This window comes from Felis catus, chromosome A2 (assembly GCF_018350175.1).
Source record: "Felis catus isolate Fca126 chromosome A2, F.catus_Fca126_mat1.0, whole genome shotgun sequence".
Classification (NCBI taxonomy): domain Eukaryota; kingdom Metazoa; phylum Chordata; class Mammalia; order Carnivora; family Felidae; genus Felis; species Felis catus.
The window spans coordinates 141104698-141131697 of NC_058369.1; the positions used below are offsets into that span (position 1 = coordinate 141104698).

The 27000-nt window shown below is 38.0% G+C and overlaps 1 protein-coding gene across 3 annotated transcripts; it reads left to right on the top strand.

Annotated features, from left to right (window-relative positions):
• The first annotated feature begins 660 nt into the window (after nt 1-660).
• SPAM1 (sperm adhesion molecule 1) lies at nt 661-25619 on the top strand. Of its 3 annotated transcripts, XM_045052698.1 has the most exons (5): nt 661-697; nt 786-870; nt 10696-11852; nt 12328-12417; nt 25013-25619. In XM_045052698.1, the coding sequence occupies exons 3-5, from the start codon at nt 10896-10898 to the stop codon at nt 25562-25564; spliced, it is 1599 nt and encodes a 532-aa protein (XP_044908633.1). In that variant the 5' UTR covers nt 661-697; nt 786-870; nt 10696-10895; the 3' UTR covers nt 25565-25619. The 3 variants fall into 3 exon arrangements, with proteins under 3 accessions (XP_044908633.1, XP_011278830.1, XP_044908634.1); XM_011280528.4 differs by lacking the exon at nt 786-870 and having other exon boundaries at nt 664-785; XM_045052699.1 differs by lacking the exon at nt 661-697 and having other exon boundaries at nt 732-870.
• Nucleotides 25620-27000: the final 1381 nt, after the last annotated feature.

A 27000-nucleotide genomic window follows, 5' to 3' on the forward strand; every position in this document is an offset into this window, starting at 1 on the left:
CTTGTATCTTGGATTTTTAAAGTTGTAGCTATTGCATATTAGGAATTAAAAACAAATGAGCCATACTCAATTGAATAAAAACAGTATTTGGGGGGGCACCTGGGTGGCTCAGTCAGTTAAGCATCCGACTTCAGCTCAGGTCATGATCTCGCGGTTCATGGGTTCGAGCCCCGCATCCGGCTCTGTGCTGACAGCTCAGAGCCCGGAGCCTGCTTTGGATTCTGTGTCTCCCTCTCTCTCTACCCCTCTCCCGCTCATGCTCCGCTTCTCTCTCAAAAATAAACATTAAAATAATTTAAAAATATTAACAAATAAATAAAAACAGTATTTTTTTCCTCAAAATTATAAACATTCATTGAGTAACTAAAGTACTAATTATATTCAACCTCAAGAGACTCACTGCCCTTTAATTGTGTTGACAAGTGAACCTATGCCTTGGAAGTTTCTTTTTGAATCTTCGAAGTTATCTCGTTATCTGTTTGTTTTGTGTGTGTGTGTGTGTGTGTTTTTTTTTTTAGCAGAAGAGTAGGTTTCATAAAGATCTTGTCACCATCCCCCAACCTCACACTTGGCCCATCCCCCAACCTCATAGTTGGTCACAACTCTTCAAAAATTCTGAAGCAGAATTTCTGATGCCGAAATTCTGTTTTCCCCATTCTCTCAGAATTCCATTTTTTCTTGTGCCGTCTTCCAGGAGGTGAGTCTCAGGGACACTCCCATCCCGTCATAAAGTAGCCAGATCCTTCGTTGCCAGTCACTCTGATTTCCTGTTTCCCTTGTCTCAGGTGAGAATCCTAGGCCACTTCTGCTCTCCTCTGTTCTGGGTGAAGAGACAAGTACAACTGCTGCCTGCTCTTCTCATTTTCAAGGGTAAATGTGCTCAGGTTTTTATGGACTAGTGTAGGGGGACAGAAAGAACTATAAATATTAATGAAGCCTTATAATGGCATTACAAGGTTGACTTTGCAGCTAATTTTTCTTTTTGGATAGCACCTGTCACACATTTTGATATATGTGATGTACTAGATGTATTTGTTTATTTTCATAACAACAGCAGTAATGGTTCTTAATGATTACTCGTATCTCGTAGATGTAGTAAACATGCTAACAGCCAAAAGAAATTTGATGCTGACTAATAATTTTGTTAATTAACTATTGCTTCTTTGAGTTTTGGGAACTGATCTTCCTCCTCTTCTGTGAAGTGGAAGCAGAGCTAGCTGGTTTGGCCAAACTGATGCATAACCAGCAAACGTTGTAGAGATGTCTGAATTCTACGCTAATAATTGGTTTTGCTATTCTTTGTTTTAAATGTCACTTATTCTTGTGTCACTTACTTATTCCACTCATCCAATTTAAACCGTCCGGATAAATGACATTTGACAAGGTAGAAAAATATTTCCATCGGGCTGAGGGAACAGTTTGAAGACTGAGCTTGAATAGGTTGCTTTCCAAGTGGACTCCTCCACAAGATGCCAAGAAGCAGTCACAGGTGAATTCATGCAAGGCACAGTAACGGCCAGGGCCAGTTGATCTGCTGGTAGAGTCATGATCCGGGAGACTTTCTCATGCAGGTTCCCTCGCAGAACGTGCTGGGTGCTGATGAATGCCATTGGTAAGGCACGGCCACATCATCAGATGTGGCTCCACTGTGGTATGAATTTGTTGAGTGTCTCACTTCTACCAACCAGAACAATTCCATAATGCTCACATATTTAGAGTAAAAAATATATATTTTTTTAGTTTCCTAGAGAAGCTTTCATGTTGAAAGGTCTATGAATCATTAAATAGACCTTGGACTTTGCCTCCTTTTGTCATGCTTTTCCCTGCCTTTCATATAGAAGAGGGTGGAGGCAAGGGATAATATTAATAATAACAGGAACAACTTACTTTTTTTTTTTTTTTTTGGTATTTACTATGTGTCAGGTCTCAGGGAGGAACAAGAAATTGCCTTTACCCTGTTAGATTCTGTGCCTGGAGCCTATAAATTGAACTGACAAAAGACAGATTAACAGGAGAAAAACATACAAACTTTAGTTAATATTTTTACATGTACATGGGAGACTTCATGGTAGTTTAGTCATTTATAAACGTTTCTTTGAGGAGTCTTCAGACAGATCGGATTCTTTTCTGGTTGCTGAAGAGATTAAATTAATGAGATCGGAGAACTTGACCAAGGCCACTTAATAAGAAAGGGCCTGTTCTTGGTATTCAAAACCCAAGTGTGTCAGACTCCAGAGCTTTTGCTATCAGAGTGGCTTGCTTGATCCATTCCACAGTAAAAAATACATTTTCTACTGAGACCCAGTGTATACCTATGTAAGTATATAACTGATGGAAAACAGTTCATAAAATAATATCCTTCTACATGTGATGATAGTATTCTGGTGATTCCTATTCTGACCTGCCCTATTCTATCCTACCCCAGTCATTCCACTCTAGTCTGTTTTATTTATTTATAGTCTTATTTATACTATTTTATAGTCTCTAGTCTTATTTATTTATTTTTAGAAAAGTGCTCATTACAACCAGTTAAATCAGTTTTATGGCCCACTAATAGTCTGTGGCCTGCACTTTGGGAAAAACATGTGAGGAATAGGCTTACCCAACATCACTTTCTTGGATAATCATGTTCACAACTACTCTCCTAAAATGCACAGGGCTGCTTAGGTGATGTCTTAGCCTTTGTTCTGCCGTGCGTTTTTGTAATTATGCTTTGGCCACAGGTGGCCTCAGTGTGGAGGCGTTATCTGAGCTTCCCTATTTCCTTGAACTAGAAGCATGTGATCTCCGCTGAGGCCAAGTGGCAGCAGCCTCCCAACCTATAGATGAAGATAAGGGGCTGATATCATTGTAAGGACAACTTTCACTGAGTTTCTAAAATTTGAAGTAAATTTTGCTGCTATGACTCTTCCTCTTACCTTCTGTCATTTTTTACATTCTTTCGAGGAGAGGTAGAGTCCTGTTACACCCCCAAACTTCTCCGTATCATCTAAAAATTTCAATATCCACAATAAACATTTCTTTGGCATTCTAGGACTAGGAATTCACAATCCCTAAATTTTTCTAGCGATACTCCTAACCTAATTATATATACTGGCTTTTCTGGTTGCCCTAAGTCAAAAACAACTGTCTCCACACCTGACTATAGCTGTGTTTCTTATAGTTTGGGGTAAATGCAAATGAACCATAATAAGCAAAATTTCATAACATAGGTAGTCCAGCAGAAATAATATGCAAGTCTAGATTTTACAAGCTTCTTGTAAAAAGTACTTCATAGGGAGTGAGATTGATCTAGGTATTACCAGTGTATCTTTCAAGAGTTAATACCTAAAGATTGAATAATGTGAATCTTCCAGCTCTTGCATAATAGAGCTAAAAGTGGAAACAACGTCTCAATTCTTTTTCTGGATCTGGGCTCCTTAACCCCTAAGCTGTGGGTGTCACTGGCCTTCTGGTCCCATTGGCAGACGAAAGACTCTGTTAAGATAGAAAGAAAAAAGTTAAAAGTGAATGTATGAATTAAAAAAATTTTTTTTAATGTTTTTATTAGGAGCCTGCTATCTCACTAGGTGCCAAATATCTTAAATTGATAAGAAGGAAAATAACTGTCATATTGTCTTCTGAAACTGAGCTCGTATCTTGTTCCTTTTTTTAAAAAGAATTTTAATGTTTATTTACTTTTGAGAGAGCGAGAGACAGAGTGTGAGCAGGGGAGGAACAGAGAGAGAGGGAGACACAGAACCAGAAGCAGGCAACAGGCTCTGAGCTGTCCGCACAGCTGTCAGCTGTGTGTATTAGACTATAGCGCTCACTTCGGCAGCACGTATATACTAAACCGTATTAGACCATAGTGGCCACTTGGTTCTTTGATATAATCCCATGTGTAGATTTAGTAACTATAACTTTGACAATTCAGAGAAATAAAACCCAAAAGTCATTTGACTGGTCCAGGAAGAGAAACACTGGTTACTCACCAAATGTGAACTCATAGCTCACGTTACAGCTAGGATACCTTTGTGAACTTCATTGTGCGAGTCACCAGTAATCACAGAGGTACTTGGTACTCCCAAACTTTGACTTGATTGGTACTAAGGCCTTTTGCCTATTTTGCTAGGCAGCCGAGACGCTGCAATTACAGGGAACTAGGGCTGGTCCCAGGTTTATGATGGTCGGATATTGGGTTGATGGCATGTCAGGCATTACCAAGTTCAGTCTGGGGCTTCACAAGTGGCATTGCGGAGAAGATCTCTAGTGAAGCTATTGTGTTTTTAACTAGCCTCTAGAATTTAGAGACTCTTTAAGACTTTATTCAATTATTCCAGTACTTAATTTCAGTCATATCTGGGTGTGTCAGTGCCTCATGCTTGGCTATAGAAGACATAATTGTCTTCTGAGTAATGTTTGAACTCTGGGGCTTCTGGATGCTATGCTTCATTTTTTGTTTGAACATTTTCATTTTAAAGTGGTACCATAAGCCATCATTTTGAATTTACTGAAATTCCAAGTACGTTGAGTTCATTTACTTAATTAAATGATTAACTCATCAAGCATGCATAGTAGTGGGGACTGACAAAGATTCTCTATTGACAATGATAATCATGCTCATTGAACTCTCTTTTTGACTAAGTCTCAAACGCTGCTGAGTTTCTGCATCCTTCCCTGTAGAATCTAGTTCTAGTAAGAATCCTGTTAAGTCAGTTTAACAAAAATTCCCATCCTTCACATCCGGTCACCTGGGATATCTGATTAGGTCTCCTAGCTTCTACTATCCTCCAGGTGATGCCTGATCACCCTGGTCTGCCTTTAGCAAGAATCCTGTTAGGTCAGTTTAGCCAAAATCTTCCCTTACCCCAGATGTTCCTTCAGTAATTTTCCATCCACCACTCCCTCCCCCCCCCGCCCCCCCCCCCATTTTGCTCCATGGCTGTAAAGTCCCATTTTCTCTTGTTGTATTTGGAATTGAGTCCAGTTCAATACTGAGGTCTCTTTCTCTTACTGCTCTGGTAATTTCTTTGCTGGCTTTGTAAATTCTGGATGATACATTTTGATTTTTGTTTGAACAGCTTCATTTTAAAGTGTCCCCATTGGCCGTAATTTTGAGTTTATTGAAATTCAGAGTATATCAAATTTATTTATTTAATTAACGAACTCATGTATGTATCTATTGAGTATCAATTAAGTGGCTTGGAAATTTGAACAACAACCTAATCTTACAATTAAGGGTACATTGTGTACATTCTTTCATAAGGTCTCTGGGGTCTACAAAGATATTTTGGACACAGAATGTCATTATAGGTCCATTCGTGTTCTTTCCAAAGGAATTTTCTTCTTAGAATAAGATGAATTACTTTCTTATTTTCAATTAAACACTTTTGGTATTAAGCTATCTTGCATCTTCAAAGCTGAAATAATATCTTTTATAACATATCAATATAACTTGCTTAAGGCTTCAACATTTAGAATTCATGTTTAATCATGCTGTGGTTTTTCTGGCTTCTGAGATGTATTACTTTCTAATTATATCATGGCTCAACGGGACAAACTTTTATCGCATAAAATGAACATGTATAAATTATATCTCTATGTTTTACTATATCAATTAAATAAAATTTGGTTTGGGGAACTGCTTTTGAGAGATTTTGTTATTTATTTGGCTTTTTTACTCTTTTCCCCTCTCCCTTCCCACCCTCGGGAAAGGAGCAGGCTTTAGGAAACTAGTGTTTTCCTATAAGTAACAAATGTCAAACATGGCTTTCTCTATCACTTTGAAAACATCAATTCTAATTCATTTTAATTTTGTAAGGATAAATTACTTTTCCAGTAGATGCTGTACTTCCTTGAAACCAGTTCATTCTTCATCTCTACTAGACTATGGGAAATCTTTCATTAATTCAAACAAATGCTTAACAGTCAAAACAACTGGAATTAGGACTTGTTTTACCATTGGGTTCTCACACTCATTTCAAATGTTAATAAAAAATTTATGGCATTTTTACATAAATTTTCCATCCTTACCAATCCTTTTTGTTGCTATAAGGCACTTGAGTTTTCTGGGATTCAACACACACACACAGGTCCTCCTCCCTCCATCACACAGCATCTTAAAACATTAAGTCTTCCCTTTTTAAAAAAAAATTTCAGTGTTTATTTATTTTTGAGAGAGAGAGAGAGAATGAGAGACAGAGCACGAGCAGGGGAGGAGCAGAGAGAGAGGGAGACACAGAATGTGAAGCAGGCTCCAGGCTCTGAGCTGTCAGCCTGGAGCCTGATGTGGGGCTTGAACTCATGAACAGTGAGATCATGATCTGAGCTGAAATCAGATGCTTAACCAACTGAGCCACCCAGGAGCCCCAAGTCTTTCCTTTTTAAAGGTTTATTTATTTTTGAGAGAGAGACAGACAGATTATGAGTAGGGGAGAGACAGAGGGAGAGCGAGAGCCAGAATCCAAAGCAGGCTCCAGGATCTGAGTTGTCTGCATAGAGCCTGATGTGGGGCTTGAACCCATGAACCATAAGATCATGACCTGAGCTGAAGTCGGATGCTTAACAGATACCCAGGTGCACTGAGATTAAGTCTTTCCTTAATTGACTGGGTGAAGAGTTCCTGTTCCTTACCCAACATGCTGAATGCTGAAGAGTATTTAGGTTTTTCTGGAGCAATTTCTGACCTGCTGACATTTCAGAGGAAAATTTTAAAATTTTGCTTCAAAAATAAGTTGTCTGTTTTTCTTTCCATTGCATAGCCCTATAAAGTGTCTGTGAAAAAGAATTAGAAGTTCTGTAATGTGCCTGCTTTTAAAACTACCTCTTTAGTAGAGGTAGTTTGACACTTAGTGCTTAGTAGTGGATACATGGACTAAGAATGAGCAATTTCTGGGGCGTCTGGGCGGCCCAGTCAGTTAACCGTCCGACTTCTAGCTCAGATCATGATCTCACAGTTCGTGGGTTCGGGTCCCATGTCGGGCTCTGTGCTGACAGCTCAGAGCCTGAAGCCTGCTTCGGATCCTCTGTCTCCTTCTCTCTGCCCCTCCCCTGCTTGCACTCTTTCTCTCTCTCAAAAAATAAATAAACGTTAAAAAATTTTAAAAAGCTAAAAAAAGAATGATCAATTTCTTTTTCTTTGTTTTTTAGAAGATTTTATTGTCAAGTAATCTCTATACCCAATGTGATGCTCAAATTTACAACCCCAAGATCAAGAGTCATGTGTTCCACCAACTGAGCCGGGTAGGGGCCCCAAGAATGAGTAATTTCTTTAGCCTTGAGGAGCTCCAGCCTGTGCAAAAATTATCTGTGGGAGACACTGACAAAGTTAAGACAAAAGTAGAAGAAGGAACCAAAGGACAAGAATAATAATGATAATACTGAAAACACTAATACTAATACTAATAAAGGGAAAGGGGAAGAAGGAGTTGATTGAATGCCTCCAAAAATAGTATGAACTTCTCTTGTTTCATCAAGTGAATCATCATATCTATTTCTGGCCAAGTTATTTATTAAACATAGCTTAGTAAGAAATTTCCTAGAAAAAAAAATCTTGCTTGAAGGCGCCTTTCTTTGCTGAAAGCATGAATAAATTTTTGCTGCAAGAGAAGAAAACTGCACATGGATTTTTCTGCTTGGGGGATGTTATGTTGGTCTCTTAAGTTTGCTCAGAACTCAGCTTAGATTACTATAACTTGTAACTGGAGGTACAAGTCAGCCTTTGAGTTGAAATAAGAGACGAAGTAGAACTTCAGAAATGATACACAGCCTATGAAATGTAATTAGTATACAAAGGCTCCAAAAAGAATAAATTTGGGGCTGGGAGCTAACTCGAAGTTTTGCTTTGTACTTTTCACGTTAAAAAATGATTTCCAAAGTATTTATGGAGGTAATTTAGATACGTTAAAGTTACCTTTAGCATCCTGAGGCTAGGGGCTATTTGATGAGTATTGTCACAATGCATGTGTCATGTTCAGTTGTTCTGGGGACAGTAGGGTAATGGGGAGTGAGGAGGTGCCGTGAAAAGACATCTTAAACCGTGGGGCTCTCCTTCTTTTCCCCTCCCTTCAGTTCTCATTTGCTTTCACCAAAGTTATAATCTTGGCTTTATCAGTATTTGTCCACATTTCTGACTTTTCACCTTTATATTTATAATAATAATTTATATTCAAAATCTATAATAATTTTAATAGTAAGAGAATTGTATCCAAATTCAGTTTTTGGGCTGTCTGAGTGGCTCAGTCAGTTAAATGCCCGGCTCTTGATCTCAGCTCAGGTCTTGGTCTCAGTGTCATGAGTTTAAGACCCGAGTTGGGCTTGTAGCCTACTAAAAAAAAATGAATAAGAATATCAGACAAGAGGTGTCCAAAGACAACCCTGTGACTGACTCCTACATCTATTAATTATGATTTTCTAGAAACAAAGCATTTGTTCTGGAAATAAAGCATTTGTTGTAGAAGAGCAGATCTTACAATTAAGCCAAGAAATGTAGCTGTTTTGTTTGATTTTTTCTGTCTGTGACTTTCTTCTCCTTACCTCAAAAATTCCAACTACTAAGTCCTTCAAAAAGTAAAACAAGAACCCTTTGAACAAGCATCCTAGCGAATAAACAGTAAGAAGGCGGATGGTTCTTTTTCTCTTTCCACTAAAGAGAAGCTGAGCTTCAAATCTGTTCTGGCAAGATTCTGGCATTAAATTTTTTTTCTCTCCCAGTTTTTATTTGAAAAACTATATGGTAGTTGAATGAAAGAAAGTTAGAAGATCAAAAATATGTAGGGGTGCCTTGGTGGCTCAGTCGGTTAAGCGTCCAACTTCGGCTCAGGTCATGATATTATAGCTTGTGACTTGGAGCCTTGTGTTGGGCTCTGTGCTGACAGCTCAGAGCCTGAAGCCTGCTTCGGATTCTGGCTCTCCCTCTCTCTCTGCCCTTCCCCTGCTTGAGCTCTCTCTCTCTCTCTCAAAAATAAACATTAAAAAATTAAAAAAAATCCCATATTTATTTAAGCATCTCATCATTGGGGATTGAAGTTGCTTTTAATATTTTCTCATGTCACAAATGCCACAATACATAGTGGTTAATAATACACTGTAAGTGTCTGTATCTACCTACATAGTTTTCATTACAAAATAATTTTGGACTAATTCTCAGATAAAACATTCCTGGTTCAAAGGTTTAGCTAGCATGTGTTCCAGTGATAAAATTTCTTTACAGCAAGAATAAGAATTAATTAAATAGGATTTGGGGTGTAGTCAAATCTTGAGTTTTTAAATTTATTCTAAGACAAAATGATTTTTTAAAGGAATGTTAAAGACTTGCCAATGCTTTAGGAAGACATTAAAACCAACAGGCTTCTGGCCTGGACACTACTGAAGACAAGTTTGGTGGTTGGCCTATGAAAGGACTTCTGGGTAAATATTACTGTTAGGAATTAGGGGGATATCAAAGGCTTAGCAGGAGCGCTTTAATAGGGCAATTTATTCAGACAGTGAGCAAGTAGGACACTTGAGAAGCAATCTCACAAGTATAAATTGAGAACAAGCCTTATACATACTAGTGGAGAGATGCTAATTATCTGGAGTTAAGTCAGGTAAGATTTTTCTAGGGAGATGAGATTCCTGTGTTACGTCCCTACTAGATGCTCTAAATAAGAGATGTTTTCTAGATGCTAACCCAGGTCTTCTCCAGTTCTGTGCCCCTAGGCTTTGTCCAGAGATGTATGAAGAAGAATTAAATTTGTTTCATAAAAAAATTTACATATTTTTGTACCTATACATAAATTGTGTGTGTGTGTACACAGATGTCTATGAATATGTACGTCTTTTATTTAACCTTTTACTCAATTTACTTTCTCTTGTACTAACACAATAATGCAGTTCCATAGTTTCTGTCTTCCTCTCCCTTTTTCTCTCCACAGAAGGAGGTCCTCCACTCCATGCCTACACCTTTTTATCTCCCTTTGTTCACATACACCTCGATCCCACCAAGCTGTCTCCCAACACCTGTGGAGATCCTTCTGCCACTCCACAGATTGATTTTCTGGGTGTTCCAAGTGATCTGACCTCAATACAACTGTGTTTGAGTGGAAATCCCAGTCCCCCTATTTCCCCACCATCTTAACTCTTCCTCTATTCAATTTACTTTGAGATATGATGGAGCACTATTCCAAATAACACTTAAATTTGTTCCTCAGTAGGAGATTTTGGTTAATTCAATAGTTTCAAGCACACTTTTGATCTATTACTTCTGGCAGAAGTGACTCTACCTGCCCCCCTTCAGGAAAAAAAAAAAAAGAAATCTCATGATTCAATGAAAGGTTGTTTTCAATTTTTGACCTGCCACTATAAAGTGGTCTTTCAAGAAATAACAAACCCAAATGAGAAGTTCAACTGAAATTAATTTTTATTTAACAGGCTTTTGCTAAGACATTGCTTGACACAGCATTCTGCACAAGTGGGAAGGCAAAATAAAAACAGCCACATTCACTTCTCTGTAGGCTCAGTAATGATCAGGGAAGATGAGACGAATGTTAGCTATTACAGGATTTGTATCCTACAGAAGAGAAAGTAACTTTATTGACTCAAACACAAGAGCCCTCTATCTTCAAAAATTGAATTAAATTCCTGCACTTAATGTTAAGAGCTTGGTAAAGTTTACAGTCTCTGATACAGAAACATCAGGTAACAATATATTCTATATTTTCTTTTTTTTTTCAGTTATAGATGAAACAACTTGCAAAACATTCTTGAAACATGAAGCAAGAAGAGCAATATTTAAAAGTAACATGATCATTATACGTCTTTATCCATCAATGTGGCTTCATTCCACTATCTCTTTTCTGTGCTTATATCTTGCATGAAATATTGGATAAGCCAAAGTGCGTAGGAAGAAATTTTCATAGTCATTCATCTCTGCAATGGGAATGCTCATGTTCAAGCGTATCTTCTTTAGGAGCTTTGTGGAGTCCAGTGGAGCAACACAGGCAGTGTTTACCTTCCTTCTGATTCCGTGTTGCTTGACTCAGGATTTCACAGCACCCCCTTTAATCCCAAATATTTCTTTCCTCTGGGGCTGGAATGTCCCAACTGAACGTTGTGCTACACAGTTTAATGTGCAGCTAGATCTGAGCCTTTTCTCTATAACAGGAAGCCCCCTAAAAAGTGCCACTGGACAAGCCATTACATTATTTTATGCTGATAGACTTGGTTACTATCCTCACATAAGTGAAAAGACTGGCCAAAGTATACACGGAGGAATCCCTCAGTTGGGATCCCTACAAAAGCACTTGCACAAAGCCAAGAATGACATTTCCCATTACATAGAAACAGAAGGTGTGGGCTTGGCTGTCATTGACTGGGAAAACTGGAGGCCTATCTGGGCAAGAAACTGGAAACCTAAAGATATTTACAAGCGTCTGTCTATTGAATTGGTTCATCATCAACATGTACAACTTAATGACACAGAAGCAGCCGAGAGAGCCAAAGTAGATTTTGAAAATGCAGGAAAGTGTTTCATGCTAAAGACTTTAAAACTGGGAAAATCCCTTCGGCCAAATTATTTATGGGGTTACTATCTTTTTCCTGATTGTTACAATCATAATATTAAAAACCCCAGTTACAATGGAAGTTGTCCTGATGTAGAATATAAAAGAAATGATGAGCTCAACTGGTTGTGGAATGAAAGCACGGCCCTTTTCCCATCCATTTATTTGAATAGCAAATTAAAATCTTCTCCAAATGCCTCTCTCTTTGTCCGTAATCGTGTTCAGGAAGCCATTCGGGTTTCTAAAGTATCCAGTGCTAAACAGCCACTTCCGGTTTTTGTCTATACCCGTCCAGTTTTTACTGACTTGGATTTAAAATATCTTTCTGAGGTGAGTAAATCAAGGTGTAAGGGCTATGAATCAGTGTTCACAAATGGCGTTTAGGGAATTCAACATTATTTTTGAAGGGAGTGAAATCTGGCTTTAAATATCCTTTAGGAATATGCACACAGGTGGTAGTTCTGCATTATTATGTGAATGCAAAATAAGAATATATTTCATTTTAGTGTAATCATATAATATCTTAGCAACAATGAAAAAACTAGATAGCACAGACAATGTAGTAATTCAGTTCCCTTTCTTTTTATTTCATGGGTCTGCCCTTTTGTCAATAGAAGCAATTAAAATAATAACAGAAAAATCTATTTTTGTTATAGTAGGGCAGTGGTGGCATGAAAGATAGAAATAAATAGTGGGAAAATATTTAAATTATTGTTATTGAGTCAGAATTCTTAGCTTTGATGTTACTGTCCTATGCATAACATTTCTATTTTATTTCTGTTAACTCTTTCTGTCACTTTGCCAGGGTGACCTCGTGAATACAATCGGTGAAACTGTTTCTCTGGGTGTCTCTGGAATGATAATATGGGGAAGTCTCAATTTCAGCCAAAATGTGGTAAGTTTAATTGGTAGGAAATAGATGAAAACATTTCTACTTCTAATGTTTTTGAGAATCGTGGTGGTACTGAATCATGAAATCAGTACTATGCTTGGCACATAGTAATGGGTGCTCAATTAATACTGGTTGCATCAAACTATCCTTCATTTGTGTGGTTATGTTATATGGCAGAAAGTATTGTACCTGCTTTCCAGTGAGGAAACAGAAATTCAGTGAAATTTATTCAAGTTCTCTAGGCTATCTGCCTAGTAAGTAGCCAAAACAGGACTACAGTCTCAGTTTTCTGACATAGTGTGTTTTTCTGCATTGTACTGTGACATCTCTCTCCTCAAAAAAACCTATGAACTAGTCAATGAAAGAATAGTCAGTTCATTCATTCATTCATTCCAGTTTATTAGGCACTTACTTTACTTCCTCATTTAGTCATTCAATGGCAGTTTATTACAGGGGTCAGCAGATGATGACCATGGGCCAACTCTGACCTAGTACTTGCTTTTGTACAGCTCAAGGGCCAAGAATGATTTTTACCTTTTTATTTTTATTATTTTTTTTCTGAAGACTATGCAAAATTTAATAGAAAGAAAATGTTTCTATGCCCCGCAAAAAGAAAAGTGTGAAGATACAGGAAGCAAAATGTTTAAAAGTATAGGTGACTTAAATATATATATATATATATATATATATATACATATATATATATATTAATGTTTATTTATTTCTGAGACAGAGAGAGACAGAGCATGAGTGGGGGAGGGGCAGAGAGAGAGGAAGACACAGAATCAGAAACAGGCTCCATGCTCCGAGCTGTCAGCACAGAGCCCGACGCAGGGCTCAAACTCACAAACCATGAGATCATGACCTGAGCTGAAGTCGGTAGCTCAACTGACTGAGCCACCCAGGCGCCCTGAGGTGACTTAAATGCTTTTCTTTACACTCAACTATATTTTCCTTTTTTTATCATTTATTTTTTAAAATTTAAATCCAAGTTAGTTAATATATAGTGTAATAATGATTTTAGGAATAGAATTTAGTGATTCATGTAACACCTCGTACTCATCTCAACAAGTGTCCTCCTTAATGCCTATTGCCCATTTAGCCCACCCCCCAACTCAACACCCCCTCCAGCAACACTCAGTTTGTTCTTTGTATTGAAGAGTCTCTCATGGTTTGTTTCTCTGTTTTTATATTATTTTTGCTTCCCTTCCCTTATGTTAATCTGTTTTGTATCTTAAATTCCACATATGACTGAAATATGATACTTGTCTTTCTCTAACTTATTTCGCTTAGCATAATACGCTCTCACTCCATCCACATTGTTGCAAATGGCAAGATTTCATTCTTTTTGATTGCCAAATAATATTCCATTGTATATATATACACCACTCCTCTTTATCCATTCATTAGTTGATGGACATTTGGGCTCTTTCCATACTTTGGGCATTGTTGATAGTGGTGCTATAAACATTGGGGTGCATGTACCCCTTTGAAAGAGCACTCCTGTATCCTTTGGATAAATACCTAATAGTGAAATTGCTAGGTAAGAGAATAGTTCTATTTTTAATATTTTGAGGAACCTCCATACTGTTTTCCAGAGTTTTGCACTAGTTTGTATTCCCACCGGCATTGCAAAATAGTTCCTCTCTCTCTGCATTCTCCCCAACATCCGTTGTTGCCTGAGTTGTTCATTTTAGCCATTCTGACAGGTGTAAGGTGGTATCTCATTGTGGTTTTGATTTGTATTTCCCTGATGATGGGTGATGTTGAGCATTTTTTCATGTGTCTGTTAGCCATCTGGATGTCTTCTTTGGAAAATTGTCTATTCATGTCTTTTACCCATTTATTCATTGGATTATCTGGTTTTTGGATGTTGAGTTTGTAAGTTCCTTATAGATCTTGGATACTAACCCTTTGTCTGGTATGTCATTTTCAAATATCTTCTCCCATTCTGTCAGTTGCCTTTTAGTTTTGCTGATTGTTTCCTTTGCTGTGCAGAAGCTTTTTCTCTTGATGAGGTCCCAATAGTTCATTTTTTGCTTTTGTTTCCCTTGCCTCTGGAGACATGTCAAGTAAGAAGTTGCTGCGGCCAAGGTCAAAGAGGTTGTTGCCTGTTTTCTCCTCTAGGATTTTGATGGCTTCCTGTATTACATTTAGGTCTTTCATACGTTTTGAGTTTATTTTTGTGTATGGTTTAAGAAGTGGTCCAGGTTCATTCTTCTGCATGTCGCTGTCCAGTTTTCCCAACACCATTTGCTAAAGAGACCCTTTTTTCCATTGGGTATTCTTTCTTGTTTTGTCAAAGATTAGTTGGCTATACAGTTGTTGGTCCATTTATGGGTTCTCTATTCTGTTCCATTGATATTTGTGTCTGTTCTTGTGCCATGCCATACTGTCTGGATGATTACAGCTTTGTAATACATCTTTAAGTCCAGAATTGTGATACCTCCAGCTTAGTTTCCTTTTTCAGGATTGTTTTGGCTAATTCAGGGTCTTTTCTGATTCCATACAAATTTTAGGATTGTTTGTTCTAGCTCTGTGAAGAATGCTGGTGTTATTTTGATAGGGATGGCATTGAATATGTAGATTGTTTTGGGTAGTATCAGCATTTTAACAATATTTGTTCTTCCAATCCATGAGCATGGAACGTTTTCCATTTTTGGTGTCTTCTTTGATTTCTTTCATAAGCTTTCTACAGTTTTCAGTGTATAGATTTTTCACCCCTTTGGTTAGGTTTGTTCCTAAGTATTTTTTGTTTTTTGGTGCAATTGTAAATGGTACTGATTCCTTGATTTCTCTTTCTGTTGCTTCATCATTGGTGCATAGAAATGCAACCTATTTCTGTACATTGATTTTATATCCTGCAACTTTGCTGAACTCATGTATCAGTTCTAGCAGTTTTTTGGTGGAATCTTTTGGGTTTTCCACATGCAATATCATGTCATCTGCAAAGAGTAAAAGTTGGACTTCCTCCTGGCCGATTTGGATGACTTTTATTTCTTTGTGTTATCTGATTGCTGAAGCTAGGACTTCCAACATTGTGTTGAATAACAGTGGTGAGAGTGGACATCCTTGTCATGTTCCTGACCTTAGGAGGAAAGCTCTCAGTTTTTCCCCATTGAGGATGATATTAGCGATGGGTCTTTCATATATGGCCTTTATGATCTTGAGGTATGATCCTTCTAGCCATACTTTCTTGAGGCTTTTTATCAAGAAAGGTTGCTGTATTATGTCAAGTGCTTTTTCAGCATCTATTGAGAGGATCATGAGGTTCTTATCCTTTCTTTAATTAATGTGATGTATTGCATTGATTGATTTGTGGATATTGAACCAGCCCTGCATCCTAGGAATAAATCCCATTTGATTGTGGTGAGTAATTCTTTTAATGTATTGTTGGATCTGGTTTGCTAGCATATTGTTGAGAATTGTCAAATCCATGTTCATCCTGGAAATTGGTTTGTAGTTCCCCTTTTTAATGGGGTCTTTGTCTGGTTTTGGAATCAAGATAATGCTGGTCTCATAGAATGGGTCTGGAAGTTTTTCTTCCATTTCTATTTTTTGGAAAATCTTCAAAAGAATAGGTGCTAACTCTTCTTTAAATGTTTGGTACAATTCCCCTGGAAAGCCATCCAGCTCTGGACTCTTGTTTGTTGGGAGATTTAAAAAAAATTTTTTATACGTTTATTTATTTTTGATAGAGAGAGACAAAGCACAAGTGGGGGAGGGGCAGAGAGAGAAGGAGACACAGAATCCGAAGCAGGCTCCAGGCTCTGAGCTGTCAGCACAGAGCCTGACACAGGGCTTGATCTCACAAACTGCGAGATCATTACCTGAGCTGAAGTCAGACGCTCAACCTACTGAGCCACCCAGGTGCCCCTGTTGGGAGATTTTTGATTACTGATTCAATTTCTTTACTGGCTATGGGTCAGCTCAAATTTTCTATTTATTCCTGTTTCAGTTTTGGTAGTTTATGTTTCTAGGAAATTGTCTGTTTCTCCCAGATTGCCTAATTTGTTGACATATAATTGCTCATAATATTCTTTTGTTATTGTTTGTATTTCTGCAGTGTTGGCTGTGATCTCTCCTCTTTCCTGTGTGATTTTATTTGGGTCTTTTCCTTTTTCTTTTTGATCATACTCGCTAGTGGTTTATCAATTTTGTTAATTCTTTCAAAGAACCAGCTCCTGGTTTCATTGATCTATTCTATTGTTTTGTTTAATTTTGTTTTTTGATATCATTGATTTCTGCTCTAATCTTTATTATTTCCATTCTTCTGCTGGTTTTGGGATTTATTTGCTGTTATTTTTCCAGCTCTTTTAGGTGTAAGATTAGTTTGTATATTTGAGACTTTTCTTCCTATTTTAGGAAGGCCTGGATTGCTATATACTTCCCTCTTATGACTGCCTTTGCTACATCCCAGAGGTTTTTGGCTGTCATGTTTTCATTTTCATTGGCTTCCATGTACTTTTAAATTTCCTCTTTAATTTCTTGGTTAACCCATTCATTCTTTAGTAGGATGTTCTTTAATCTCCAAGTATTCATGGTCTTTCCAAATTTTTTCCTGTGGTTGCTTTCGAGTTTCAAAGCATTGTGTTCTGAAAATATGCGAGGTATGATCTCAATCTTTTTGTACTTGTTGAGGGCTGATTTGTGACCCACTATGTGTCTATTCTGGAGAATGTTCCATGTGCACTCGAGATGAATGAATATTTTGTTCTTTATTATGGAATGTCCTGAATATATCTGTTAAGTCCATCCAGTCCAGTGTGTCATTCAGAGTTATTCAGAGTTTCACTGTTGATTTTATGCCTAGGTGATCTGTCTGTTGCTGTAAGTGGGATGTTGAAGTCCTCTACTATTATGGTATTATTATCAATGAGTTTCTTTATGTTTATGATTAATTGATTTACATATTTGGGTGCTTCCCATTGGGGGCATAAATATTTACAATTATTAGATCTTTTTGGTGAATAGACCCCTTAATTATGATAAAATGCCCTTCTTCATCTCTTGTCAGTCTTTATTTTAAAACCTAGTTGGTCTCATAGAAGTATGGCTACTCCAGCTTTCTTTTGATGACCATTAGCATAATAGATGGTTCTTCATCCTCTTAGCTTCAATCTGCAGGTGTCTTTAGGTCTAAAATGAGTCTCTTGTAAGCAGCATATAGATGGGTCTTGTTTTCTTATCCATTCTAATACTCTGTGTCTTTTGACTGGACCGTTTAGTCCATTGACAGAGTGAGTACTGAAAGCCATTGTGTTGCCTGTTGAGTTGGTGTTTCTGGTGATGTTGTCTGGTCCTTTCTAGTCTTTGTTGATTTTGGTCTTTTTTTCTTTTGTTTTGTCTTTTCTCCACGCAAAGCATCCCCCTTAAAATTTCTTGCAGGGCTGGTTGAGTGATCATGAACCCCTTTAGTTTTTGTTTGTCTGGGAAACTCTTTATCTCTCCTTCTGTTTTGAGTGACAGCCTTCCTGGATAAAGGATAAAGGAAATATTCTTGGCTGCATACTTTTCCAATTCAACATGTTGAATATATCTTGACATTCCTTTCTGGATTGCAAGTTTCTGTGGATAGGTCTGATGCACACCTGATCTGTCTTCCCTTATAGGTTAAGGTGTTCCCCCACCTCCCCCCACTGTTCATAATTCTTTCCTTGTCTGTGTATTTTGTGAATTTGACTGTGATATGCCTTGGTGATGGTCAGTTTTTGTTGAATCTAATGGGAGTTCTCTGTGCTTCTTGGATTTTGATGTCTGTGTTCTTCCCCAGATTAGGAAAGTTTTCTACTATAATTTGTTCACATAAACCTTCTGCCCTTTTTTCTCTCTCTTTATCTTTTGCGATTCCTATGATTCAGATGTTATTCCTTTTTAATAAGCCACTGAGTTCTCTAAGTTTTGTATCGTGATCTTTTGCCCTTGTTTCCCTCTTTTTTCCTACTTCTTTATTCTCCATAATTCTATCTTGTAAATCTATGATTCACTGCTCTGCTTAGTCCATCTTTGTTGTTGTGGCATTCATTTGAGATTGCATCTCGGTTATAGCGTTTTTAATTTTGTCCCGACTAGATTTTATTTATCTCCACAGAAGGGGAGTCTATGCTTTTTTCAACCCTAGCTAGTATTCTTATTATCATGGTTCTAAATTCTAGTTCAGATATCTTGCTTATATCTGTGTTGATTAAGTCCCTGGCTCTTATTTCTTCCTTGTCTTTCTTGTGGAGTGAATTCCTTCATTTTGTCATTTTGGAGGAAGGAAAAAATAAAATAAAATTAAAATTAAATAATTAAAAACAAAACAAAAAAATCAAATAAAGGAAACTAGATTCTGGGTGAGTTTTGGTCTGCTTATTGAAAAAAATCTTGATAGAGAAAAAAGGGAAAGAAAAGGAAGAAAAGGTAAGAAAAAATTTAAAAATTAAAAAAATTATATAATAAAATAAAATGAAATAAAGAGAATGAAATGGAATAAACAAATTTTAAAATAAAAAATAAAGTAAAAAAATATTTTTCTCCTTTTGTCAAGTTCTGTAGCTCAAGTTATGCAATTTTTTGTATTAATCCTCAGATCAATTTCCTAGGTGTTCAAAATGGTTTGGTGCTGATCTGGCTGCATTTCAGGGACAAGACAGTCTCAGGGTCTCCATGCTGCTCCACCATCTATCCCCATTATTAAGAAATTTTTTTTAATGTTTATTTTTTGATAGAGACAGAGTGCAAGCAGGAGAGGGGCAGAGAGAGAGGGAGACACAGAATCTGAAGCAGGCTCCAGACTCTGAGCTGTCTGCACAGAGCTCGACATAGGGCTTGAGCTCACAAACCATGAGATCATGACCTGGGCTGAAGTTGGATGCTCAACCGACTGAGCTACCTGAGTGCTCCCCCCGTCATTATTAATTTTTTAAATGTTTATTTTTGAGAGAGAGAGAGAGAGAGAGAGAGAGCATGAATGGGGAGGGGCAGAGAGAGATGGAGACACAGAATTTGAAACAGGCTCCAGGCTCTGTGCTGACAGCTCAGGACCCACAAACAGTGAGATCATGATCTAAACTGAAGTTGGACACTTAACTGACTAAGCCACCCAGACACCCCCGATTTTTACCTTTTTAAATGGATGGGGGAAAAAAAGCCCCAAAGGAACAGTATTTATAAGAGATGAAAATTATTCAAGATTTAAATTTTAGTGCGTTATCAGTAAAGTTTTATTAGAACGTAGTCATGCTCCTTAGTTTAGGTGTTATGGCTGCTTTTGCAGTGCCAATAAATAATTGAAGAGCTATGGCAGAGACTGTATCATTCAAAACGCTGAAATATTTACTGTCTGTCCCTTTACAGAATACTTTTGCTGACCCTTGCGTTATTGAACATCTCTTATGATTAATGCCAGATAATTGTTTAGGTGCTAAAAATATAGTAGAGAATGAAGTGAACTCCCTTCACCATGGAGTTGCATCCTCACAAGTGAATATACAACATAGAGAGGATACATCAGGTAGTGATAAACATAAAGAGCAATGAAGCAGTGTAGGCAGGATACAGAGAGATAAAATGGCGTTATGGGGCAGTCTGATGAGGTGCTGTTGGAGCAGAGATCTGATGGAAATCAGGGACCAAGTCTCTGGTTGCCTGGGGGTGGTAAGTGCAATAACCTTCAGGCTGGAATGTGCTTGCCAAGGAAGACCCAGGAGGTCAGTGTGACTGGAGTGCAGTGAGCAGGGAAGACAGAGGTAAGAGGTGTGGTCAAGTGAGAGGCAGAGCGTTGGATATAGGGCTTCCTAGGCCACCATATGGCTTTTACTCTGAGATGGAAGGCCACTAGGAGGTTTGAGCAGAAGAGTTGCAATCTCTGGCAAACATTTCTTACTTAGCTGAGTTGAAGATTGATGGTAGCGGGGCAGGAGAGGGAGAAGGGAGAGCAGGTTGTTGATGGCTTGCACCACAGGTGCTGGCGTGTGTTTTAAATATAACCTAACAGTAGAACAGAGAGGATTGACTGAGGGATCAGGTGACAAGGATAGATAAGAGAAGTGGTTAAGATGACTCTCAGGCTTTTGGCTTGAAGGAGTTGCCTCTGAGATGGGAAAGACTTTAGTAAGAATGGTTTGTTGGGGGTTGGGCAGGGAGGAAAGAGCCGGGAGTGGCAAGAGGGTGCATAGGCAATTGGGAATTACTTTTTAGAAATATTACCAAATTGTTCAAAACTCCTCTAAGGGAGAGGAAAAGGAAGTCTTATTTTCCACAGGTTATATTTAGTATTGTCTATTTTAGGTAAAATTCTGAGTAAAACTTGTTCCATTAGGAAAAACATGTCTATTTTTGTTCACTATAGATGAATTGTATTCATTTTCTCCTAATGCATTTCTTTAGTTCAAAAAGCCTTTAACTGTCATCACCTAATCCTTTTTCTGCTTCCTTTATTTTCAACTTCGTTTAATTCTCTGTAGCAGGTCTTTCTCCCCCACCTCTTCAATCCTCTTGAGTCAAAACAAGAGTAAAGCTGTCGCCTGGATACTGCTGAATTGGAGCTGAACTTTTTCTTCTCTAACGATGTGGAAATACTAGCTATGTAGGTGCCAGGGAGAACATCCCATGAAGTTCACGGCCCAGGGTCTTCTCCTAGGATCTACAGAGAAGAGACTTTATACGGCACTCTAAGACCAGAAGAGACCTTTTGATCTTTTGTCCTTCAGATAGACTCGTTATATTGTTACTTCATTTATAAAAGTACTCAATAGTAGTCACCTTTATGAGAATCTTTCAAGGTAATCTGAGCCCTTCTACCTACGTGGTAGAACTCTGTTATCTCTGACTTGATCATCCATAAAGAGAAATAACATAAAATATAAGTTTGGAGAAAGGTATATGTCCCTGTTGCAAATAGTTCATGTCAGAAAATTATTTAAAAATTATAATTTTCCCGAATATATTGTAATTTTCAGTCACTGTTTCTGAAACCTTTAAACTCTTTTCTCAAGGATCTTATTAATTCTATGATGGAATCACTTATAAATTCTCCATACTACTTCCATTTTTTTTTTTTTTAAGAACTGAGAACTCCACCCTTAATCCGATGAGGAATGAATCAGGCATTCCCCAATTATTAGTATGGTGTGACATACTATTTAATTGCCACCCCTGTTTTTTTTATTGCACTTTAATATTAGATTTACATTGTTCTACATGACTGTCAGATCATCTTCAGTTTTAGTCATACAGGGACAGTTCTTCAACTTAAATATGGTTATTTTTACCTAATGACACTGCCTTGAAATTATTCCCTGTGGACTTTGTTTTATGTATTTCTGCTACTTTCCCCAATTTATGATTATTTTGAATGATTCTGAATGTTAGTTCTATTATTACTTCTGCTTTTTTTCTATGCCATTTGTAATCAATAGAATCATGGATTACTTGTCTTATTTCCTCTGATTCACTGGCAACTGGAGAAACTGGTAATTGCAGGTTTAATGACTAAAAGTGACTTAAAACGATTGTTATTCGATGTAAGCAAACTATTTCCTTCTATTCCATTTTGTTAGATCCAGTGGTGTGCCAGGCAGCTCCTACTGGTCCCAGCTCGTGAGACCTGATTGTTAAATATTCAGAAATTTTGTGAACTGATTGTTAAACACAATCATTATTAAAAATTAAATTATAAAGACTTAGAATGAAATTAATTACATTAAAAACAAAAGTAACAAATACTCAAAATGTATCAGTTACATACTTCACTTTGTTATCATCCATCCTGTTGAGGTTATGTACATCTGTTTCATCTGTATAAGCAGAAAAGGTATGTACCAGTGTGCTTCTCCTCACCATACTTCCATTCTGTATGCTTGATTCCCAATTCTTCACTCAGTGATTTCAGGTTGATAGCTTAAAATTGGCCATGGTATATGTGTTTGCACCACGGATATTGACAAACTCTAAAAACCAGGTCCTATCTTTTAGAAAGCCAGTTTTAGATCCTTCCAAAGACTACATCTTGTGTGCGCGAATGATTCTCAAACCGTTCTCATCCTTCAGTCCTCTTTTTGCCCAGCTCTGGTCTCTGTGGTCACCCAGATCGTTTTCTGAACTCTGTAAATTCTCCTATATCTTGGCCCTGGGGATACAGTGTTGAAGAATTTGGACAAAGTGTCTGCAATCATGGAGCTTATATTAAAGTTGGAGGGATAGAAACCATACACAAACAAGAAAAATATTTGATGTGATAAGTACTATGCACAGAATTAAGATAAACGTAAGTAGATAGGAAAGGTGTCTGAGTTTCAATTAAAGCTGCAGTCTGATCGACAAGATTAAGTGACCGTGCTAAACATTAGAGCAAAGAGCACTCCAAGCAGGGGTGACAAGTAAGTGCAGTTTGAAACGAATGTGCCATGCTTATGAAACAACTAGTATGCCTAAGGCAGAGTGGGTAAGGGAGGGGCGCTCGAGAGGAAGGAAGGGTTACCTCACATCAGGCTGTATATAAATTGAAAGAAGTTGAATTTTATATTAAACACCATGCAAAACTAGGATTAAGAAGAGGTTTTCTATTGCTGCCATAATAGTGACAACACGCTTGGTTTAAACAAGAGAGAATTATTATGCTACAGTTCTATGGGTCAAAAGTCCAGCATGGATCTGAAGGGGCTAAAATCCAAATGTTCGTAGGGTTGCATTCCTTTCTAGGGGAGGAGCCTCACTTGCTCATTGGGGCTGTTGGTAGAATTCATTTCCTCATGGTTGCAGCAAGGAGATGTCTATTTCTGGCTGGCTATGGCTAAGGGTCATTTCCAGTTTCTAGAGGCCACTACATTCTTTAGCTCTTGACCCTGTCCTCTATCTGCAAAGCCAGCAATGCTGGGTTGAGTCTCCTTTACCTTGGAATTTGTTCTCTTTCTTCCATCTCATTTTTTTAATCCCCACTGGAAAATTTTCTACATTTTTAAGGACTCATTGATTAGATTGAGCCCATCCAGATAACTCGGGATAATCTCTCCATCTTGAGGTCCATACTCTTTTTTTTCTTTTCTTTTTTTTTTTAACTTTTTTTTTTTAACGTTTATTTATTTTTGAGACAGAGCATGAACGGGGGAGGGTCAGAGAGAGGGAGACACAGAATCTGAAACAGGCTCCAGGCTTTGAGCTCTCAGCACAGAGCCTGACGCGGGACCCGAACTCACGGACCGCGAGATCATGACCTGAGCTGAAGTCGGCCGCCCAACCGACTGAGGCACCCATGAGTCCCTCTTTTTTTTCTTAATGTTTATTTATTTTTGAGAGAGAGAGAGAGAGAGAAGGAGAGAGAGAGTGACCACATGAGCAGGGGAGGAGCAAAGAAAGAGGGAGACAGAGGATCCAAAGTGGGCTCTGTGCTGACAACAGAGAGCTCACAGGGGGCTTGAACTCACAAACCATGAGATCATGACCTAAGCCAAAGCCGGACACCTAACCTACTGAGCCACCCAGGTGCCCCTCAAGGTTCATACGCTTATCTGTGAGTCACATCTGTAATGTTCCTTTTGTCATGTATGGTAATAATCACAGTATCCAGGGTAATAGGGTATAGACATTTTTGGAAGACCCTATTCTTCCTACCATCTATGGCATCATCTCAAGGAAGATAACGAGAAATAGGTTCAAATGGAAGCTGCCAAGATTCTTCGACTCGCCTTCTGACCTACCACCACCACTTCCTTTGGTCTGCTGGGGACTGGCATAGCCAGCTCACTTGATGAAACTGCGGATCATGAAAGAAAGTGACTATCTTCTGTGTTTTTAAAAAGACAGTGTCCCAGTTTTAGAACGCACCAGTCTCGAGATGAATCATGTTCATTACTCATCACGCGTGCTCTGACAAATACGTATATTTGTAAAAGAGCTGTCATAATTCACCCGTAACATTTAATATAAAGTATACTCAGTTGAACCTGTTTAGTTGTTTTGAGTTAGCAGTTGAGAAACCTCTCTTTCTCATTCTGTTTAAACTTGTCCCACAAATGTGAATCTTATTATATTTATTTATAATTTATTCAGGGCTAACCAATGACATACACTGGGCCTCATGCTAAGCACTTTTATATACGTTGTATGTTTCCATCTTCACAACAACCATATGAGGTACCTGCTATAATTATCTTATTTTACAAATGATGAAGCTGAAGCATAGCCGGGTTAATTGACTTGTTAATTGATAGGCAACTAAGACTTAGAAAGCTTGAGAGAGTCCCGAGGTCATACAGCTAGTCATTAATAGAACTGTGACCAGTCAGGGAAGAGGGGCCTCAGAGACCATTTTCTGACCACTTGCTCTGCCATCCTGCCCCATTAGTTTCTGAATTATTGAAGAAGTCCAAGGCTAGGTTAAAGTTAAGGTTCGACCGGTCCGTTATTCAGCGACATGAAATGGCACGTGAAACTTACCTACAAACGTACAAAAACAGTTGGCATAAGCTCGCTCGAGAGGGTAAAAAAGATAAACTATTTCCTACCTCTTGCCGGGTCTTGTTTTATCATGTTTCCTTAGAAACCGCTTACACAGTGAATTAATCCACGTCTGAGCTAACTTGTCCCTTGATATTCTAACCTTCTTATAATTTTACAGCAATCTTGCACAGAGCTTGACAGTTACATGAAGAATACGTTGAATCCTTACTTAATCAATGTCACCCTAGCAGCCAAAATGTGTAACCAAGTGCTTTGCCAGGAGCGAGGAGTGTGTGCAAGGAAAAATTGGAATTCAAGCGACTATCTTCACCTGAACCCAGTCAGTTTTACTATTCAACTTGAGAAAAGTGGAAACTACACAGTACATGGGAAACCCACACTTGAAGACCTGCAGGAATTTTCCAACAAATTTTATTGCCTTTGTTATGCCAATGTCAACTGTAAGGAGAGAGCTGATATGGCTAAGATTCATACCGTTAAAGTATGTATGGCTGAAGATATCTGTATAGATGCATTTCTAAATGCAGAACCCAGCGACTACCATTCCAGGTGGAAGAAACATGACACTCTCGGCAATATCTTATCCTCCATCCTACCTTCCACAGCATCTCCGTGTGTTCCTGGTCAAGGTCTCAGTAGGTGCCGCAAAGCCAGATTTCTAGCTAGACAAACTAGAGCCGACTCCAAAACCACCCAAGTGGGCTATTAGATTGTATACATTCAAAACAGAACAAAACAAAAATAAACAACCTCTTCAAGTACAAGTTCAGTGCTTATTAAATTTTCTATCTACATACATTGTTTTAATATATTTCACATTTGTATACATATATATTTTAATTTTTTAATATTATTCATTTTTGAGAGAGAGATGGTGAGAGGCAGAGAGAGAGGGAGACACAGAATCCAAAGCAGGCTCCAGGCTCTGAGCTGGCAGCACAGAGCCCGGTGCAGGGCTTGAACCCACAAACTGTGAGATCATGACCTGAGCTAAAGTCAGATGCTTAACCAACTGAGCCACCCAGATGCCCCTCACATTTTTATATTTAGTAGTTTAGCTAGCTTAGATTATTTTTTTGGGCAAGTGATAATGCCTATATACTGGAAAATCTATATTTAAAATGTGAATCAAAACTCATGGCCAAGATAGTATTTTGATTTTATGAGCACAGATTGCTTTTTTCATGATTAAATTGAACTTGTGATTATTATTAATTGCTAAACAAAGGATATGTTGGCTAGCACCTTTAATTTACAAAATTATAGTCAGGATAGTGTTCCTTCTAAATCCATTGATATCACATTTTGATTTTGAAAATCAAAATAGAATATTGGTTATTAATGTTACAAAGAATTTGTTTTGTAAGATGATATCCAACTTTGTATTATTATTATTTTTTTTAGTGTTCATTTACTTTTGAGAGAGAGAGAGAGACAGAGACAGAGACAGAGAGACAGAGAGACAGAGCATGAGTAGGGGAGGGGCAGAGAGGGCCGGAGACAGAGGATCCGAAGCAGGCTCCGGGCTCTGAGCCGTCAGCACAGAGCCCGATGCGGGACTCGAACTCACGGACTGCGAGAGCATTACCTGAGCCGAAGTCGGATGCTTAACCGATTGAGACACCCAGGTGCCCCCCAACTTTGTATCTTCTAATTGCCATGAATCTATAGCAAATATCTTACATACAGAGAATGTATATGTAGAAGTAACAGGTATCTGCTATATTCTTGGCTCAATCTGTCAAAGACTGAATGTAAGGCCTATAACACTTAGAGGCCAGTTTTCCACTGAGACAAGTGAAGATTTAAATAATGCCAATTCACTGCAAATTAATGTCTTTATAAGTAGTTTGTAATTTGTAATAAACATGTCAAGAAATTATTATGGTAATAAACTATCTTTTTAAAAAGTTTTTATTTATTTATTTTGAGAGACAGAGCACAGGAAGGCAGAGAGAGAGGGAGAGAGAGACGATCCCAAGCAGGCTTCACACTGTCAAGACAGAGCCCAATATGGGGCTTGAACTCACAAACGGGGAGATAATGACTTGAGCCTAAATCACAGTCGGGTGCTTAACCGACTGAGCTACCCAGGTGCCCTGGTAATAAACTTTATCTTTTAAAATGTAATATCTTAAGTGTATT

Coding starts and splice junctions, on each gene's coding strand:
- SPAM1 (XM_045052698.1), top strand. CDS start 10,896: ATGGGAATGCTCATGTTCAAGCGTATCTTCTTTAGGAGCTTTGTGGAG. Junction 11,853..12,327: donor ATTTAAAATATCTTTCTGAG/GTGAGTAAATCA, acceptor TCACTTTGCCAG/GGTGACCTCGTGAATACAAT. Junction 12,418..25,012: donor TCAATTTCAGCCAAAATGTG/GTAAGTTTAATT, acceptor ATAATTTTACAG/CAATCTTGCACAGAGCTTGA.